General features: G+C 33.7%; 1 protein-coding gene across 2 annotated transcripts in view; it reads left to right on the top strand.

Annotated features, from left to right (window-relative positions):
• Window positions 1–21587, top strand: part of LOC138705139 (large ribosomal subunit protein mL43-like) — a 33139-nt gene that overhangs the window by 4723 nt on the left and 6829 nt on the right. The window contains exons 2-5 of one of the 2 annotated variants that reach the window (XM_069833799.1): window positions 4023–4129; window positions 5120–5322; window positions 5730–5849; window positions 9084–9106. In XM_069833799.1, coding sequence (XP_069689900.1) covers window positions 4023–4129; window positions 5120–5322; window positions 5730–5843 — 424 coding nt within the window. In that variant the 3' untranslated portion in view covers window positions 5844–5849; window positions 9084–9106. Of the gene's footprint in view, window positions 1–4022; window positions 4130–5119; window positions 5323–5729; window positions 5850–9083; window positions 9107–21587 lie in introns of those variants that run through there. The other variant, XM_069833800.1, reaches the window with a different exon arrangement.

Genomic DNA, 21587 nt, shown 5'->3' with positions numbered 1-21587 from the left:
TTAATGATGATGATAATAATAATAATATTAATAATAATAATGTCTGAAAGTAGAAGACACCGGTAGTTCACTTTCAGCAATTATAACAAATTAGAGGGAACGAAATCTGAAGGAAAAACACGGAACTGAAAACAATCAACTTGCCAAAGTAAATGAACCAGATGAACAATATAGTTTGGAAGCAAAATTTTTAATTGAACAAATTCAGACTTTCGGGAAACAAAATTGTAAATTCCATTCAATAATGCTGAAAATCTGCATACTGATATTTAACAAGTCATCAATAAATCTCAAATAAGACTGTAATATTCTTGTTATGTTTATAATCTTCATACTCGATCAGTAATGCAAAATTAATCAAAGAATTTTCACGATACACAATGCTTAGTAATGGAACTATTCATCATTTAATAGAACTGCGAGGCGAACCTAGCGGCAGAAATTGTCATGACATTCAGAGATTCACTCTCGATCGTGCTATGCGCCAGCTTGTATGTAATCTCGTAAGCAACTGTTTCTGTACACTGCAAGTACACTGTGAAAGTAAACACTATATAGCTAGGTTTAATTGTACAAAGAATCATATATCTATAACGTACCAGTTCTACAGAGGAGAGCTTAATAAAACAGGCAAACACAAACTGAATGATTTCGTGTCTTCACACATTCAATAGAACGATGCACATTGAACTTGTTAAGCATCCATATCATTGCCACGTATAATGGTAGATGGAAGCATCTATGGGGAACATAATTCCATCACAGTGGTGCCTCAAATGGCAAACACCGAACTCTTGGGGGACTAAGTAGCACATAATGCGTTTTGGACCATAGTTGGGTGCTTGGACCATAGTTATGGGAAATGACGGTACCGGTACTCTAAGTACTAAAACTAGAGAACTGAGTGAAATGAATGACACAACAGTACTGCAAGCACTGTTTCGCTTTATTTGATTTATTTATTTAATATGACAGGATTAAGGCCATAAAGGCCTTCTCTTCCATCCTACCAGTAGCACATATAAATACAAAAAAGAAATACAAACCCTGATGAAAATAATACAAATTAAATTAAAGCCCTATAGAGGGTCAACAGGTCAAAAGAACACTATAGAGCTCTCATCGACTAATAGAAGGAAAAAAAGAAAGAAAAAACAGAGATAGCGATGATGATAGTGATAACTGATAATAATAATAATAATAATAATAATAATAAATACATTACATATTAATTGCCAATTTTACAGCAGCATAGTACTGGATTAGGAGAAAATAAGAGGAGATGTGGGACATATGCATTTTAGCTGCTTCCTGTAAGAAAGAAGTACCTACTAAAACCTCAAACTATAGGCATTTACAAACTGTTGTTTGAAAAGTGACATTCCTGTCTTATTCAGAAGGGTAGGATTATTCCAGCTGAGAACCATGCTTTCTAATTGCTCAGAATTCCGTATAGGTCTACTAAATTTAAAATAAAGAGGTCAAGCAATAACCTGAAAGTCTCATGTCAAACTTGACACGGGTTTTCCCTGGATGAATTAGGAAGAGGGTGGGTAGTGTTGCAAATTGTATGGAAACGGCTTGTTAAGACGTGTGCAGAACAATTATAGTTCAAGAAAAATCATGTCGTCCTCCACTGCATGAAGGTGGTGATTTTTACAATACAAGGTAGTTGTATGAGAAAGGTTGCCTTTTGTTCACTCATATTTACAGTGGGTGGTATGGGGTGAGTGCCTCTATTACTTCCTGGAACTGAGGACATTATATTTCGTCCCGAAATATAGTCTTTCTTGGGTAGGTAAAAGGCTTTTTAAATCTGTGTATTTCAAATTGTAAACTTCCCCAGCAGAAGTTTTCTTTTTCCTTTCAGAGAAGTAAAAATGAATAAAACTCCTAAATATGTAGATTTATGTAATACCATGCCATAATATGTAATGTGGGGTAAATATGTGAAAATATGTAGTTTCAAATTTTAATATATTAATGGTAATTACAAGATTCGCAAAGATTTGTTATTTATATACAGTTAGGTTGAAAGGAATATAATATGTAATTACATAAAAATCCGGTCCCTATTCATAACTCTCACTGTAGTGTGTAACCGGCCTTACATTAACGAAATATGGTAGTGTTCTTCATTCACGCAAGACAATTTTTGTATATAACAGTAGCGGCTCGTCGTAAAGAAAATAGGTGAAGTGCTGTTCACATACACAAATGCATGAACAGTTTTGCTAATATAATGAATAGGCCTACTATTCGTAAACTACGGTACGTACAATTTTACCAGTTCTAGAACACGTGCAAACAGGAAAATTAATTTATTTCAGGACTCACCCAATTTCTTGCATACAAAGTCAATCCTCCTATCTTTTAAAGCAGCAAACCTGTCAATGATGTCTTCATAAAAGGATGGATAGTATATCTGTATGCAAAGCTAAGGGGCTAATGATGAAAGTCTCTCCTGTTATGTGGCATTCCGAATGAAATTTTCAATCTTTTCAAAGAGAAAAGCTTCTTTCATCAGAATAATTTGTTTTTGTTATTTTATACAACTTCTCTATTTTTAGCACTTTTTAAAAACAAAGAACAAATGGAACTGTAGGACGTCCAGAATTTAAAACATCTTTTCCATCCTCATATTTAAGTCTGCAAAATGGAATTTTTATAATATATTACAAACCGTGCCATTTCCGGGATACATATTTCGCACTCATTTATTAATATTTTCTATGTACTGGTACCTAAGTATTTGTATAATAGCACTATAGTGATTAAACATACAATATACACTGTGATGTAGGATTAATACACTATATACATTTATCACTAATATACTCTAAATACATTAAATAATAAGTACTAAACTACTGGTACATGTGTACATTTACGCACGCGTTGAACTTTCAAATACAAGAGCTGGAACAAAACTGGCAAACTCATGAGAAGAAATAATACACGTGGCGGAAAACAACTTTTAAACTTTACGAATGTATGTGGCATGCATTCCTGATAAAATAACATATAGTCAGCTAATTTACCGCTGCAGGGCTGGCTGCTTAGACACAAGGAATAGGATACTTTTCTCGAGTCAGGTAGTAGGCCTACATACTGTAAAATTTCACAGCCCTTCAACAATAGCCCCTGGCCTTGGAGACCAGCTTCAACCCTTCTGTACCATTAGATCTGCAAACTGGTTACTCCACCTACAACAAGTCTGACAGTTCTCCGTAACTGAAAGACTCTGAAACGCACTTCACTCATACAATCTTTCTTTAGTGCGTGACGTCACGTTACCATGGAAACCAAGTGCTGTATGAGAATGGGAGCCCAAATATTTTCACCTCCACAGTATTATAGGTTTCAATAGACACTGCTCGGCGCTCGTAACAATTGACATTATTCTATTCAACGGACAGTTACAAGTACTATTTATATAACTAAACACTGTTAATAACGACTGAAAATAAAACTTTTTTTTTATTTTAGAAATACGGAACCGGTAATAACTAGAATTAATTATTAATACGAGATAAAATTGTGTTTTACACGTAAATAGGTGAAATGGTACTTCACCTGAATAACCACCTCTGGTATATAAGGGTGAGTTGGGTGGACTTACAGCTCTCCCAGTGATCACATCAATTTCTACTAATCAGTACTATAAATCCAAGGCATTTTCAAGGTATTTTGTCAAGTTCCTATACTGGGTGGGACATAAGTAATATTTGCTGGGGGGAGAGGGGGAAGTTTAAATTTGTTTCAACATGTACATCTACTTTTCTCCAGACTGTAGTACTACACACATTACTCCATATACGTCCACACATTGGGGACGATTGTTCTAAACCACAGTGCACATATCAGGAAAATGAACATGGGATATCATATCTTTTAACAGAACCCAACTTAATTTAAAATGTCACTAACTATGCTGTTTGATTGTTCGACTGCTAGGAGTTAGGGATAGACATTTCCACATTTCTCACTCTTAATGTAATGTTAATATGATTTTTTTTTAGGGAATTTATCGAGAATGATTTGTTAGATTTTGCTAAAAATTACCCTGGAATTGTTGTGTATGTGAAGCCACGGCGACATCGAACTCCATGTTTGTCAGCAGAATACTGTAAGTATATTTTAGTCTGTTACTTTCGCAATGTGCATAAGTTCTTTCTTAATGTTTAAGTTAATTGACGCTATGGCTTACATGATTCCACGTTTGAATTCAACAGTGAGCATTGTGTAATGAATGGTTAGTGTAACATGGAAGTTCACTTGAAAATACAGGAGAATCATAAAATCTGATGTTTTTGTGTTATTTTACGAGGTGTCAAGGTGTTGAATGTGCAATGTTACACAGCAGCAGTAGTGAGAAGCGTGGAAAGGGAACTGGTAACAGCAGCTTATGCAGTTGAAATATAATTTTTTAGTAACAAATTATTATTTGCTGTTTGAAATCAAAAACTTGCCATGGCAATTTAGTCCAAGTAAAATCCAACAATTGTTTTAGTGATTTTTTTATGTCACAGAATAAACTGAATGAACACTATGATACAGCTCGTATTGCAAAAATAATTTCTTAAGAGAAAATTAATTATTATGCACAGAAAATTTTTACTTTTTCTTGCGACTTTAATAAAGTTTTTACCCATGCAAAATGTTTGAGTAAATACGTGTCATTTTTGTAACACTTTGTAATAGCTTTTAAAGTATAGATATTATGGTTTGCACTTCAAGTGGTATGCTTGTTTCTGAATATTGGCTACAATTATAAGTCTCTTTGACTCACTTAATTCTTTATGTTGAATTTCTCGTCAGTGCTTTCAAATTCTTGTCCCTTGTAATTGTGATTAAATTATGAGAGGTAAAATTTAAAATCAGGCTATTAGTATTATGGCACTTGAATGTAATATTAAGAGTTCGTAATATGGCCTAGACAAATTCTTGTCTATGTACCAAGAGGAAAGAGAAATTTGGGAAGACCACGAAAATGCTGGCATGAGACCGTAACAGCTCCACTAAGGTCTAACATGTGAAGGACATGGTGATTATGATGATGATGATGATGATGATGATGATGATGAATCTAAAATCCCTTTACTGGTTTCTGTTTTAGTAAATGGAGAGAAGCACTATGTGAGTTGTCATAACTACACACGTGATGAAGTTATAAAATGGATCAACTTGCTTCGAACACAGTCTGGAAATCAGATCGTGAGATTGATGAAATTGATGCACACAGATAATCCATCAATACAAGGACCATGGAGCCCCTTTACAAACAAGGATCCAAAACTTAATGTGACAGAATTTCCAAATGTAAGTAATTTATGTTTTAAAGTGCTACTTCTATGTATAATATTCTGTGCCTTTTATTCCTCTAGTTGGAAGAAATTAAGAGTATCACACACGCACATGCTGTCTCTTTCTCCCTCTCCCTCTCTCTCTCTCTCTCTCTCTCTCTCTCTCTCTCTCTCTCCCTCCCTCCCCCCCTCTCTGAACACATGCAGAATGAATACAAAATTAATTGAGTACCTCCGTGGAAAAAGGGTGGATGTAACATGTTGCCCAAGTGTTATTCCACGGAGGTGCTCAATTTACTCATTGTAAAATTAATGTATAAATTAAGTGGAACTGAATTTAAAACTTAAATGTTCACTAATTGATAGAATAACTCTCAAAATATTTGTACACAGTTCAAATATTCTGAATTGGATTTATTGCAGGAGGAACTATTTCGTCCTATTTATGTTCCCAAAACTGCAACAGAGAAGTTAAAAGAGATATTTGAGGAACGGCAAAGAAATTTATCATCTTTAGATGAGAAGCGAGCAGAATGATGCAAGGTAACTATAGTATTGTGTGAGACTGTAAATTGTTACGAAGTTTGAAAAAAAAGGTATCTTAAAGTTTTGGAATTATTGGTCCTGTCATCAGTGTAATTTTTTAAAATAATATATTCTATATATTTGTGTTCATTATTTCAAGTTAACTTTGGCAGTAGTTGAATTGCATTATAGATTGTTTGAACTTACATGAGTGCAAACAGGACCTTCTAAATACTACCGGACCTGACAGCATCCAAGATGGTGGTCGGTTGAGAGCTTTTGTAGATTGCATTGACTTAAAATAAGTATGCCACCGATGAGATTATTCTAACAAAATCTTCAATGAAATAATAAAGTTCCTTAGCTACATCACCAATAATAAAAGAAAACAACCGATTAAAAGCTTCAATATGTTTTATTATTATGTTAGGCCTATATGTATTTATATATGAATACTGGCAGTTGACCATTTTAATCTCCTGTAAAACCCAAATTTGTGAAGAAATAGAAGGCAGTAGTACAATATGAATAGCTGATACATTCAGGATTTAGGAAATCTTACCTGAATTACACAAATAGATTCCATCAGGAACTGGAAATTATATATTATAGAGTCTTGTCTTCCTACTCATTTAACTTTGTCACTGTGTCCATTGATGTTGATTTAGAATGAAATGGCACTATTCACTATAATTCCTTACTATCCATTGCTCTTGATTTGAAATGGTACTATTGAGTACAGTTTTTCACTTTATTCACTGATACATACACAAGAAATTAGATAGGCTTCACAACAAAAAATGATGAGGAATTCAGAGTTTGGGGAGCAAAGCAATTTATTTTTTTTAACTTGGAATATTTGCGATGGGTTTTATTTCCATCTTTGAATGCCTACTTTTCATTTTGGATCTTGCAGTAATTCGCTGGCCATATGTTACAAGGGTGTATGTAGTAATATTTCTGACATAGACATAGAACCTTGTAATATTGAGCCAGCGAATTATTAATAAACATGTTGGCCAAACCTTGTTCCACTTCACTGCTAGTTTTCTTGAAGTTATTTCACATTTATACATAACATCAAAATCTATGGTGTTTAATTCAAAGAAAGCCATAGCTAAATTGGTAACAAGGTTCCTTTGACAGTTCAACTGTAAAAAGTCATTCTCAAATGTTTCACTGAGCAAAACATTAAATAGTTCATACACAACCACACATAAATTGACACTATGAGCAACATAACCACCAATGCAAATTAGAATTTCCTGTGTACTTCTGTCAGTTTCAACTGTGTGTGTGTGTGCGTGCGCGTGTGTGTGATTGTTGGCTGATATAAGGCACAGAGATATGTAACCACAACTTTCCATTACATTTAAAACTTTAGAAGTCATGTTATACAACGAAACACTGGTTAAATTCTTTACCGGAAAGAGGGCACTGACCTCTGCATTACTGGGCAAAGATGAAGATATCATAAAAACTTGAATTGTAGAGGCAATGTCAAGTTCCCTGCCTCCACTTACTGCAAGTTCTTCTATTTTACCACCCTTATAGCTCAGTTTAGGTGTTACAGTACATAAATTTCGTCTAACATTATGGTAACTATCTTCTCATGTTCCTCAAACATTTTACATTTTTCTTGTAGATATGAAGAATTTATCCCAGAGTTATTTGTCTCCATTGTACACAAAAGTCTTCTTAAATAAAAATGATGTGGCAGTGTTAAACATCTTACTTGATGGCACAAAGTGATATGCCCGGGGAAAGAATAAAAAATGTAGATGCCCACACCAAAGTCTGCGATTAATACCTCGGCTATGTAGATAATGCTAGCTCTAACTGTTCTTGCAAAAATTTCAGTTTATTCTGACACTTTTTGTTCAAAAGTGTCTACGTCAATATTCTAGGAAGCAACTTAATAAAAAAAGATAACTTTTCCTTAGTTTCCATATCTTCAAATTTAAAAGATTGTAAGTGACCCAACAGGCAATCAAATTTGCTCCATTTATTACACGTTTCTTCATGACCTAGACACCAGTGAAACTTACTGTTGGGAAGGCTCATATTATTATGAAAAACCTGGACTTTGAGAGCTGATGAAATCTTAATGGAAACAGCTACTTTTGGTACTTCTGTGAAGCAGTTGTTCTCAGTTTTGCATAATAGGACATAATCTCCTTTATCTATAAAATGAAGGGGGAAATATTTCTGTTCATCACCTGACTCTTGAATTCTTGAAATCCAATTATGTTGTCCCTTTCATTCCATTCTTTGAACTGCTGTTTGTTACATGCTACAACAGTAGCTAAACATTGACTGGAGTCTTTTCTTTTCTGTGGTAATTGTGGGCCACAGAGTTGTTTGTTGGGATAAAATGTTGACCGTGTATGCTTCTTGTCCACTTATCCCTTAAATCTTTATCTTTCGGAAACAAAAATACATGTACAAACAGACTTTCTTAATCGTAATTCGATTTACAACCTGGACACTATATGTGCGAGGCATTTTAAGGTTAAGTCTGGTAATTACATAACACTTCCAAGCTTTGTTCACTACGAAAACAATTATATCAATTATAAGATCACGACTCTGTTATTATATGCTAACTTATAAGCCCCACAATGATTACACTAGAGATAAATGATACAAGAAACACAATGAACAGTCACATGAAGTATACATGCTTTCACAATTCTGTTAACCACTCAACTGTCCACCATGTTTACTCACTTCCACTTCCAGTGTCAGATGTGGTAGTATTTAAGGGTCCTTGTGCAATTATATACTGTAAAAAGGGGGGGGGGGACTTCTTGAAGTCTCAGTAATTGCACTTTGAATCTCTTTAAGAGTTAATTCTTTTTAATAAGGCAGTAGATACTGCATAAAAAGTCTGTGAAGCACTAAATTCTCTCTAGAATATAAGAAATAAAATGTTGTAACTTATTTTGTTAGGTTATAAAACTTCATGCATCATAGCCTTTCGACTTTTTGTATACCCCTGAATACTCAGCATTGTTATCTTGGCTTATATCATTGGCACATACGTTTTATAGCTTATTAAAGTTGCAGAACTTTCATACTAATGTTAGAATCATCTATATCTCCAGCAAAACAAACCCTTAAAATATTCAGACTCTAGATGAATATCTTCCAGTATCTTCACCCTGCTTGTAATTTCGAAAAATAGGGATATTACATGAACCTATCAGCTTCATAATACAGAGCCATCATTTTACCTGGACTCGCTTACAGTGACTCAGTTTCGCAGCCAAGCAGAGTGCGCCCACCCATGAACTGCTAGCAATAAGTATTGTATGCAAGGTCAGCTACAAACAAACCAAGGCAGCTGAGAAGTACGATTTACAGTATATTCTCCGAGAAGAGACATAGCTGTAAACACAACAGACCACATGATGCTGGAGTATATAACTGTGCGTGCTCCCTTTGTTTGTAGTCAGTTCAGTGTTACAACGCATGTACTGAATGACTTATTTACTCACCATACTTTACCTTTATGTTGGAAGGTTATTCTAAATAGTACAATAATAATTTGTGATATATTTTCGTAGGCAAACTATATGAGAAAGGGAGGAAATGAATCACATGAAAAGTGTATTGCTATGTTGTATTCTTTTATTCCTTTACATTATCATTAGCATTAATAGGTTAGTAGATGTCAACATACAACAAAGTACAGTAAGATTTTTACACTACATATTTTTCAAGATTCAAATCTGTTCCAAGACCAGTTAGGCCTATATTATTGTCACTTCACTTCAAATATTCCAGCGTACATTTACTTCCTAAAGGTAGATAAAATAATAAGCAATTGACTTTTGGTTGGAATTCGAATGAATCTCTGATCATCTTTTGAAATTAGTTAGGAAATGGATAATACAAATAGGCTAAAACAGAAATAATAAATCAACTTACAAAAATTATTTGCTCCTTAAAAGCCATAAGTAAGTTCACTTCTAGACCTTCTTTAAAGATTTCATTTATTTGTAAATTCCTTAGTAATGTTACTCTTACACAGGGAATTATGATAATAAAACCCATTTGTATTATTATTATTATTATTATTATTATTATTATTATTATTATTTCTGCAACTCCACGTCTGTCATTGAAAAAATGTATGATACACAACTTTGAAGTCTCTTTTTGGCTCTTGTGTCTTAAATTTAAATAAGAAAAAGCAAATGATTCAAGAAATGTGAGCTGGAGAATATTAAGTATTCAATTAAAAAAAATAATTAGTACCAAAAGATGGCGGTTGGGTAGCTCAATTGGTAGAGCAGCTGGCTACGGACTGGAAGGTATGGGGTTCAATCCCAGGTGGTGATGGGATTTTCTCGTTGCCAAACTTCCAATACGGCCCCGAGGTTCACTCATCCTCCTATAAAATTGAGTACCGAGTCTTTCCCGGGGGTAAAAGGTGGTCAGAGCATGGTGCTGACCACATCACCTCATTCTAGTGCTGAGGTCATGGAAAGCATGTGGTTCTACCTACATGCTCCCCAAGTGCCTTCATGGCGTGTGATGGGGATACCTTTATCTTTTTACGGAAAGAGTATTTTATTAATTCTATACAAAAGATGGATTACACAGAACAGATGGCCAGAAATCATAGATTTATACACAACATACAGCATAAAAACGATTATCCAAAAACGCTTTTTGTACACAATAACATCTTTCAAACGAAGTAAAATAGCCAATGAGTTCAATAAATATTATGCTAATAAGTAATAACTATAATTTATTAATAATTATCTACAAGCTGTAAAAGGGAACAAAATATTGTATTGTTGAAATTAAGGGGTTATGGTTTATTACGTGTATTTATAACTTTAATTACATTTTCTATACTTAATTATATTTTTATTTCTATTAGATTAGTTGGTGGTGTGGTTGTTAGTTTAATCTGTATACGTCAGACTATTAAGGAAAAATTGAAAGAAATATTAAATCTATAATCTATTTTATACAACAACATTTAATCAAGAACTGAATATTACTATTAATTTAATAACGTAAGACCCAAAATATCTCCAAGTCCAGATAATACACATGTTGATGTTCTTAAACATGTTGGCAAACAAGCAAACTCACTACTTTTCCCTTGTAATCTCATCTAAAATACAATACCTGTTGTCTGGAGAAAAACTGTAATAATATCAATTTTGAAAAGCAATTATTCATCTAATATCTTCTCGAGTTATCGACAGATACCGCTTACTAGTGTGATAGCCAAAATTGTGGAAGAGATGATTTCATACAGATTGAATTAGTCCCTGTAATCTAATAACTTACTTTCATCTAATTGAGTTGACTTTAGAGAATTGCATTTAACAAATGGACAGATTTTAAATTTTATTCAAGATATTAAAGATATTTTAAACAGAAAACAAGACACCTTAGCAATCTTCATTTATTTTCAAGGAGCATATGGCTCTGTAGATACCTCATGTTGAGGTATTCGGCTTGCTCATAGGTGCTCGAGGGACTATACCAGCTTTTTTCGAAGAATTTCGACGGAAATTTGTTCTGCCAACATCTTTGAGGGATGACATTGTGATAATTGTGTTAAAAAATCCTGCCAAATCCTAATTAATCACATGGTGCCACATTAATAGCAATTGTAATGTTTCACGCCCTTTTCTTTGTTTCCCTTTTTTTTTTAAATTTAATACCTATGTTTACATATGTATAATAATTTTTTTGAGGATATACTGAGTCCGTAAGGACTACCCTCAATGGCGGGCAGTTTAGTATTATTATTATCACTTAAGAAACTGTAAACTTAGGATGTCCAAGATAAAATGTTACGATGGATCAGTGACTTGATTCTTCAACAATTTATTGTCACAGATATGACAAACATGTAAATAGAGACAGATTCATCTGGGCTTCCCACAGGATTGTTTTCAGGAATACACTTTTCAATATTTACGTCGATGATCTAACTAAAGAAATAGATGTTATGATAATCTCATCATTTGCAGATGATGTTGTTGTCTAGAAGAAAAAAAATCATACAATACAAATATTAATAAACTGAGCCAAAATCCCAACAGACTTTTTAACTCTACTTGGAGAACTCAAACTTGCTCAATTAAGGGAAACTTTACTAACAATCCCAAGTTATTTGAAACTCAATATTATATAAGTTAAATTTCACAGATGACGTTAAGAAATGTGATACTTCTCCAGATATTTTAAAATTATCATTAGAAATGATAAAAGATCCATCCAGTCAGTGAGTGGCTACTTACAGTATTTTTATAGATGGATCCTGTTTACCAAGCCATGGATGTAGTGGTGTTATAGTACAATACCAGTATATTCCCTTTTACAGGGAATTATATTCAAATACTGACTAATTTTGATAGTGAAAATTTAGATACACTTCCAAGCTTATAAACTCTCCAGTAAAATTTATGAAGTTGATACTGGAGAGTTTATAAGCTTGGAAGTGTATCTAAATTTTCACTATCAAAATTAGTCAGTATTTGAATATAATTCCCTGTAAAAGGGAATATACTGGTATTGTACTATAACACCACTACATCCATGGCTTCTCAAAGGCTGTCATACTATCAGATATTCTTGCTAAGGTATTGGACGTAACAGCAAGAAATCTCAATATTTTACAGTGTTTTAAAATTTTAAGAAAACTGGTCGAATTACATCGATTAGTACAGTAGTGTCAGAGTTGTAAGCTCTGAAACCCGTTGTGGAGCTAGAGACATCCAGTCGGAGCGTAAACTTGCTTATGTCTGTGGAAGCACCGGAGCAGGCAACGAGTTATAGTGGAGCGCTCCGCTCCATTTAGGCTGTGTCTGACAACACTGGATTAGTACTTCAGTGGATCCCTGAACATTATGGAGTGGGAGGTAATGAGATAGCTGAAAGGTAGCAAAATTACTGTAAGGTTATCTATACCTGTGTCTTACCACACTATTAAAAGAATAACAAGATCAGAACATGACAATGTCATAACAAAAATCAGAATGCTTTAAAGCAAATGAAAAAATTGCAATAGAGCACCCGGCGTCTGCTCCATGGTGGGGGGAAAACCTCAGAAGAAACCAACTAATCAGACCAAATGGGGGATCCAACCCAAGCTCGAGCACAGCTTCAAATCAGCAGGCCAACAAGTCTGCCGACTGAGCTACATTGGTGGCTCTACTAAAAATATGAAGTACATAGCAATCAGATTACTAATTGACAAACCTAAACAACTATTCATCACTTAAGCTATAAAATATAATACATAGCAATTAAATTGATTCAATTTAAAAGCATAAACAATTCAACCAGTTGAGATATACAAAAATTGATAATACATATCATGCAAATTACTTCAAATTAGAAGCATAAGCAATTCATCAGTTGTGCTATACAGACTTCTACAGTGGCAACACTCATATTAACACAGGCCCTGATTGCCTCAAACATTTACAAAGAACTGATATTTCAGAATCCCCCATGTGCCATTTCTGAAATCTCAATGAAGATATGGATCATCGTCTTGACTGTCCAACTTTACTCATCTTTCAGTCATCCTGCTAAATATTGAAGTGCAAGATAACAAATGACAGCACCAACTGCTGGACTTTGGGTATCAATCAACCAACAACTTCATTATATTAAGAAAAAAAATCTAAAAGAATTAATTGAATCTAGACACAACACATAAAACAAGGCCGCTTCAGGAAAGTAATTGGCATGGTTCTGTTGTCTTAGGATTCTTATGTAGATTCAATTTCACCTGAAAGAAAAAAGTAGCAGCAAATTATGAGTAGATGTAGGTCTATGCCTAACCATGAGAAATAAGAGAAACAGTCAAAATAATAATAATAATAATAATTAGTAGTAGCAGTGATGATGAAAGCCTAATTGTCTAAAGGTGTAGCAAATGCCTCCTTTTCTACTGCATCATCTTCTTAGTCGCTGCTGTCAGTATAATTAATGATGAATTCTTGTATTTCAGGGACGTCCTTCACTTCTTCATTGAAATACTTCATTATTTTCTTTTCAGTATGTTTCACTTATTGCTCCAAATTTCTTTTGTCACCTATCACATACAAGGATTTATGTATGACAAACTGGCAAGTGTCTGAGAGTGTGTGTGTGTTTGCATTCAGTAATACTTCTCTTTGACTTACCTTACTGAGAGCCTCTTTCCAAACAGATTTTGCTCTGTCTAGATTTTGACCTGACTGAGATACCACAGTTTTGTTGTAATACTGCTTTGACACAGGCCACACATTCGTAGATCTATGAATAACACCTTTCATGTCACTGGAAACTTCACCTAGTTTACTCCATGAATAAGTGGATGATCCTATTAAAAAAAAAAAAACAGAGAGAAAAGCAATCCACATTGAAACTCTAAGAGACACTAAAATTTCAAAGACAGGAAAGCTGTTCAAGAATTTCATAACCAACCTCTAGTTATAATATGGAACTAATAATTGCAAAACATATTGTTCCCACTTGAATTCATGACTACTAGGCTATATTAATTGCAATTTCATATTCCACACAAGTGTTAGCCTATTTGTTAGTAAGAAATTTAATCATTCAGTGTCTCACAATACATTGAAACTTACCATTCATAAAAATCCAAGTCTCATCTATGGGTTTAGGGTTCTCACTCTACACATTTCTTATGTACTCTTTCAAAAAGCATGACCTTTTGAAATGAATAACATCACTTTCTCGTACATTTTTTTTTTTTTTACAATTTACAATTTATTTACAATTTACATTTGAATTTACATTTGGATAGATAACCGAAATGAGCATATGCTCGTGCTCGGGTACAGTCCAGTAGTCTACATAAATTTTACAGGGTTGAAATAATAATGCTGATGATATAAAATAATAGTAACAATAATAATAATAATAATAATAATAATAATAATAATAATAATAGAATAATCGTGACAGAAATTACACAAAGATTGTAATACAAAATAATTCATTAATAATAATAATAATAATAATAATAATAATAATGATAAAACAAAAATATTTACAATAATAAAATAAATACTAAGACGGATAAAATAAAATATAAAACCACTAGCGAGAGTTAACACAACTTAAATAAGCATATAATAACCGGAAAAAATGCCAAACTCGAAAATCAACAGAAAAGTTCATTGTATCGCAGACGACAGCAACCGCCGTATTGACATTGTGTTGTGCATTAATGGTAGTAGTGGGGAGCTGAAAGTCTACGTTACTGCCGTTCTCTTCGAATCTTCTCGTACAGTCATGGGAAGTTAATGCTGTAAAAACAAAATGTCTACGAGTCAAACAGTTCATTATTACCAGGATAAATACAAATAATACTGAAATATATTAATCGAGTTTCAGTTATAGATCTCTCCTTTTGTGCAAGTGGTATCATATCAAAATATTTTATGAATGGCGGGGAAAATATAAATTTCAATAACTTTCTAGTGACAAGTACAATCAAGTGTATCTGTGGCTATGCTAAGGAATCATTTATTGGAGATATACACTGTTATTAATTAAGAAAATGATCTATTTATATTTATTACAATGTTTTATCTTATAGGTTACATGCATCAGATAAATACAATAAAAATTAGTACCATATAATGCTAGTAACACTTAAAAAAAATTATAATAAAAATTATCAAATATCATACAAACATTTTCACTTTATTTTTAAAATTAAGAATGTGTAAATTGCTTAGGTCTGGATTATTTTTCAATACTGAATTGTATAGTCTTGGTCCATAATTCCTACTGTGTCTTAATCCAGCTGTAGTGTGGCATTTAGGTTCTGCCAAAAGAGTTGGGACATTTCTTCTGGTGTTGTGTATATGTTTGTCAGTTATAAAATTCATTCGATTTTTGTGAAAATAAGTTAGTAATGTATGTTTATATATTTGCTCAATTTTTAGTACTTGGAATTCAGAATAAATAAATTGTGTCGGATAACCAAGTGGTTTATGCAGACAAATTTTGATGATACGTTTTTGTAATAATATTAATGGAGTTAAGATAGTCTTTGTCATTCCACTCCATCCTATTATTCCGTATTGAATGACTGATTGAAACAAGGCTAGATAAACAACACGGAGAACATAGATCGGCATATATGCACGAAGGGTTACAAAGTTGTGAATTGTTTTCCGTAACCTATTACATAAATATGTTACATGTTTATTCCATCTCAAATGTTGATCAATGATAACACCTAAGTATTTTACTTGCGTGGATTCTGTCAAGGAAGAGCAATTGCAATCAATCAAGTTTATGTTACTGCAATTGTGTATTTTTAAATTTGTAAACTTATCGAGTTTAATTTTTCTCAGACTAGAAGCCGTTAATGTAAAAGGAACTGCAGTTGTTTTTGAAATGTTCAATGAGAGCAAATTTTCATCTAACCATTTCTTAATTATATTTATACCTCTATTAGCATTTAGGTAGGCATCATTCCAATTCGATCCACTAAAAATTACAGCTGTATCATCGGCATATGCAAATATATCTCCAGATGTGTTTCCTATATCAATATTGAGCAAGTCATTGATGTATATTAAAAATAGTAGTGGGCCTAAAACTGTACCTTGTGGCACACCTATATTTATATTACGAATTTCACTGTGTTGGTCGTTAAATTTCGTTAATTGGGATCTGTTGCTCAAGTATGACTTAAATAAATTTAAAGCTATTCCTTTAATACCGTAGGCATGAAGTTTAGAAGTGAGTATATTATGGTCTACAGTATCGAAAGCTTTTTGAATATCTAGAAAAACTCCTAAACATTTTTTACCCGAGTCTGATTCTTTGATAATCCTTGATGTTACGTTCATAATAGCGTCGTCCGTGCTCATGTTAGTACGGAAGCCAAACTGCTTTTGACTTAATACACTGTTTTTTTTCTAAGAAATTAATTAGCCTGCTTGTAATACATTTTTCTAATAGTTTAGAGAGACTTGGTAAGAGTGAGATGGGTCTGTAGTTACTGAGATTGTTTCTGTCACCAGATTTGTATATAGGTATTACTACAGCACATTTAAGATCAGTTGGAAATACACCTGGTGATAAACACAAATTAAAGACATGGGTTAGTGGTTTCGATATGGGTTCAATAATCATTTTGAATGTTCTAGTAGTGATACCATCAACACTCGGAGCTACATTATTTTTTAAAGTTTTAGCAATAGTTATAATTTCTTTATCACTTACGGGAAATATGAACATTGATGGTGGTGGTGATGATGATGATGATGATGATGGTGATAGTGATGGTGATGATGATGATGATGATGATGATGGATAAGAAAAGGAAGAAGATAGTCTTGGGTTTTTGTTAATTTTTGATGCTATATTGTGTCCTATGTTTGTAAAATGAGCATTAAATTCGTTTGCAATATCATAATGATTCTTAATAATTAAGCCATCTTTATTTACTAATTCCATAATTCTGCAGCTTTTATTTGTTGAAACGTTTGTAGCTTCGTTAATAGTCTGCCAAAATCTTTTGGGGTCATTCCTATTGTTGACAAATTTCTCTGAGTAGTAACTAACTTTCATATTTCTTATAACGCAAGTTAAGATATTTCTGTACCTTTTATATTTTTTTGATAAATCTTCATTCAAAGGTTCACGTTTTACTTTTTTGGCTAGTCTGTCTCTTGTGCGGATTGATTTAACAATACCCGAAGTAATCCAGGGTTTTATTTTTTTATATTTACTGGGTACATTATTACAAGTATGAAAGGTATATTTAGTTATTATATCGCAGAGTATTTTGTAAAAATTTTGAAAACTAACTTCAGCGTTTTGGCAATCAAAAACCGTTTCCCAGGTCTCTGAGCTAATATTTGCGACTAAGTCTTTGTACCGTAAAGTGGGGTGACTTTGAACGCCGAGGTGACTTTGAACAGTAATTTTGCGCCTTTCTAAATTAAATGTTGTACCCTATTGTGAAAGAACTGAACTAGTTTATTGACCACTTAAGCAGTTTTATCGCAATTGGGTACAGCATTTAATTTAGAAAGGTGCAAAATTACTGTTCAAAGTCACCTCGGCGTTCAAAGTCACCCCTCTTTACGGTAATTAATATGTTGCTTGCAATTATTATGTGAATTTATGATGGGATCCTTAATAATATATTTAGTAGTGATAGTGACTAGTCCAAATACCATATAATGGTCTGTAATTGCACTATTATATACTCCAGATTTGAAATCTAAGTTAATAGATGTTTTGAAGAATATATGATCAAGGCATGCATTATATCGAGTAGGAGCATTTAAGTATTTCAAAAAACCATATTCATGCATAATATTCAAATATCTGTTGCCAGAGTTATCTAAATTGTGTTCTAAAATTTGAATATTAATGTCACCTAAAATAATATGATTTTTAACGTCTTTTAGTTCATACAGAGATTGTTCAAAGCTAACTTATCCAGGAAATCAATTTTGCAATTATTTGGAGATTTGTAAATTGCTGTTAGAGAAAATGGAATATCGCCTATAGAAAAGTCAAAATGAATAGAGTTACAGTGATTAAATTTTACATCCTTAGAGCAGACGTTAATATAATCTTTAAAATATACCACTATTCCATCACATTTATTATATTTATTTATTTTAACGTATTTTTTATAGCCATGTAAGTCAAAACCGTTATCATGATCTATCCAGGCTTCAGTAAGAACTATTATATCGAAAAAGAAAGTAAAATCTTCTAGTAATACACAAAATTCATCATAATTTTTATTTATACTACGAATATTTAGATGAAGAATTTTTAAATTTGATAGACTAGTGCTAATATAACTGTTGCAGAGCGAGAGATCTTCGAAATTTTCTGTGGCGTTGTTGTTTTCGTGGTAGTACTGGTTAAGTTTATTTATAATATTATTGTGTTCCATTGTTAGTTAACATTAAGAAAAATACTAGAAAGTAAACGTTTGGAATAATGTGCAAGACTTTACAGGTTATTTATGTCATATGTACTACTTATCTTAATAACCGGACTTCTTTCATCTCTGCGAACCAGTACTTTTCCATCCCTTGTCCAGACGAATTGGTAGCCTTTGTTCCTGGCGGCATCTCTTGAGCTATTCAGCAGATTTCTAGTCGCGGCTGTTAAATGGTCCCCTGCTGAGAACCTTCCGGTAGGTAGATTCTCGTTCAGCTTCTGAAGTGGAATGCCGGGTCCGTTGTTGTCCTTTCGCACCTCGTTCTTGTAGCACTGCATCCATTCATCCTTGCTCCTTCTCCTCGTGAAACGGATGACAATGGGTCGGGGGCTTAACCTGGCTTGGATGGCAGTCGATGCGCTACACTGATGTCCGGGACGTATTGACTGCCTCCAATGGCTACTGACACATTGTCTATCACTTCATACACGTTTTCATTAGGAGATTCTGGCACTCCAAAAACAACGACATTGTCCCTATGTGAATACTGTTGTAGTTCACCTATCTCCTGCTTCAGCAATTCGTTCTCCTTAGCTAAATTCCTGATTTCTTCTTTTGCTGCCTTCAGCTCCTCGCTAAATACATCAAATTTATTAGAAATAAATTCCACGGATTTCTTGAGGTCACTCACTTCCTCGTTGATGAAGGATTTAAACTCCTCAAACATTTTCTTCATAGTATTGATGACAACACTATGATCGTCCGCTAAGGATCCCCTTTGCACCATACAAATTTCGTATCTTTAAAAAATTTTTTCACTGATGATAAGGATCCTCTAAATAAATATGTTTCGTAATTATCACTCATATGTTCCAGAACTTTTGCTGCTGTTACTACTTCCCCTGTAATAATAAATGAAAATTATGCGAGATTTTTATACATATGACTAATATCAGAATTATATTGCATAAATCAACACAATAATTCCTGTAACTTCCCTACCTTTATGTAACTTGTCATAAATAAACCTCGCAATTGCATCCTTCGTAAAATCATCAGCATCAGTCACTGGACGTTTACGTAGTCTATGTTTTCCTGATGTCACAAGTGGGATCTCCGTGTGTGAATTTGTTATCACTTTCCTAACTGTAGCAAAGCCAAGCTGCAATAACAAACAATAACATAATCCTTCTTAAAATTGTTATATCATAAAATTCATGCATGATACCAACATTTAGGGCTATATGAATGAAAAATGATCAACATATTAGGTCTATGATAGATTTAAGTATGCTAATATTTAGATAATTCTCCAGAAAAGCTACATCAAAGAAGGCATAATTTAATTTTGTTTCATTGATTTCTGCGATATGTACAGCTGTCAAAAGAAAAAGTGTCCGCTCTCCTGAAACAAAGTTCCCTTCGGGTATCTTCGCTACAATTTGGAGACAGGCGATGTTACATGTTGTTGGACCACGTTACCTGATATCTACAGTTATAATTGAAGTATACTGTGTGTTATTCGATAGCATAACGGTAGCATTCAGGCCTCTTATTCATGAGGTCCTGCGTTCGACTACAACCTCGTGCTTTTTATGTTCTTTTTTGTTCTGTTTTTGAGAGAGACAAACTATACATAATGGCTCCTTTCTCTTTTACGATTATTTTAGTAATTAACATCAGGTTCATTAATATATTATGCCATGACTTTATCATTATGATATTGTGGCTGCAAATGGAAAGAAAAAAGATTTTATTCTCAATAAAATATCTTTCGTGGCATAAACAAAACAAATTTACTGGCGTCGGCCTTAAAACATTCAAACAATTAAGCGTTCAAAAAACAAAACAAAAAGCCACAATTCAATATTTCGTTTGTCTTCCTTTTATCTCGATCATCTTGCAGTCGAATGGGCATGGAATTGACTAGTCTTTGCAAATAGCGACTGTTCTTAGACACGATATTCCAGGCATTCTGAACATACATACATACATAAGTGTTCTGTCCATGGGCAGGTCTTTCATTGCAAACCCAGCAATCTCCAATCTTTCCTATTTTCTGCCTTCCTCTTAGTCTCCGCATATGATCCACATATCCTAATGTCGTCTATTATTCTTTTCAACCAGAGACCCAACCAATTCCTTTTTCTCTTTCTAATCAGTTTCAGCATCATTCTTTCTTCACTCACTTTTTCAAACACAATTTTATTTCTTATTCTGTCTGTCCACTTCACACGCACCGTTCTTCTCCACATCCACATTTCAAATGCTTCAATTCGTTTCTCTTCATTTCGTCGTAATGTCCATGTTCCTTCCCCATACAATGCCACACTCCACACAAAGCACTTCACTAGTCTCTTCCTTAGTTCTTTTTCCAGAGGTCCGCAGAAGATCTTTCTTCTTCTATTAAAAGCTTCCTTTGTTCATGTTTGCAGTTTTTCTTGGGAAGGATAGGCCTAAATGCGGTAACATCCCGTTGCTTTCCGCACACCACTATCTCTTTCGCATCTTATTAAATTCCAGGGGGCCCAAGCGAGGAGATGAGGAGAGTGGATTTGACTAATTGAGCCCTCCGGACTTCACCGAAAGTCATGGCAAGGGTTAAATATTAATTCTATCAGGATGTCTGACCCGATCAGAGACCGGGAAATCTCAATTAGCCTTTGCCCCCCGCATCCTGGACTAGCTTCTACGAATCATCAGAAAATCTTAGAGTGTGATTGGGCCAATTTTTCCGAAAATGTTTCCACACTTTTGCCCTCGTAGCTCAGCGGACGAACGTCGGAATTTAGATGTCAACGTCTCAGGTTCAATTCCTCGTTACTCCT

Source organism: Periplaneta americana, chromosome 8 (assembly GCF_040183065.1).
Source record: "Periplaneta americana isolate PAMFEO1 chromosome 8, P.americana_PAMFEO1_priV1, whole genome shotgun sequence".
Taxonomy (NCBI): Eukaryota; Metazoa; Arthropoda; class Insecta; order Blattodea; family Blattidae; genus Periplaneta; species Periplaneta americana.
This window is presented reverse-complemented; position numbering and strand designations above follow the sequence as displayed.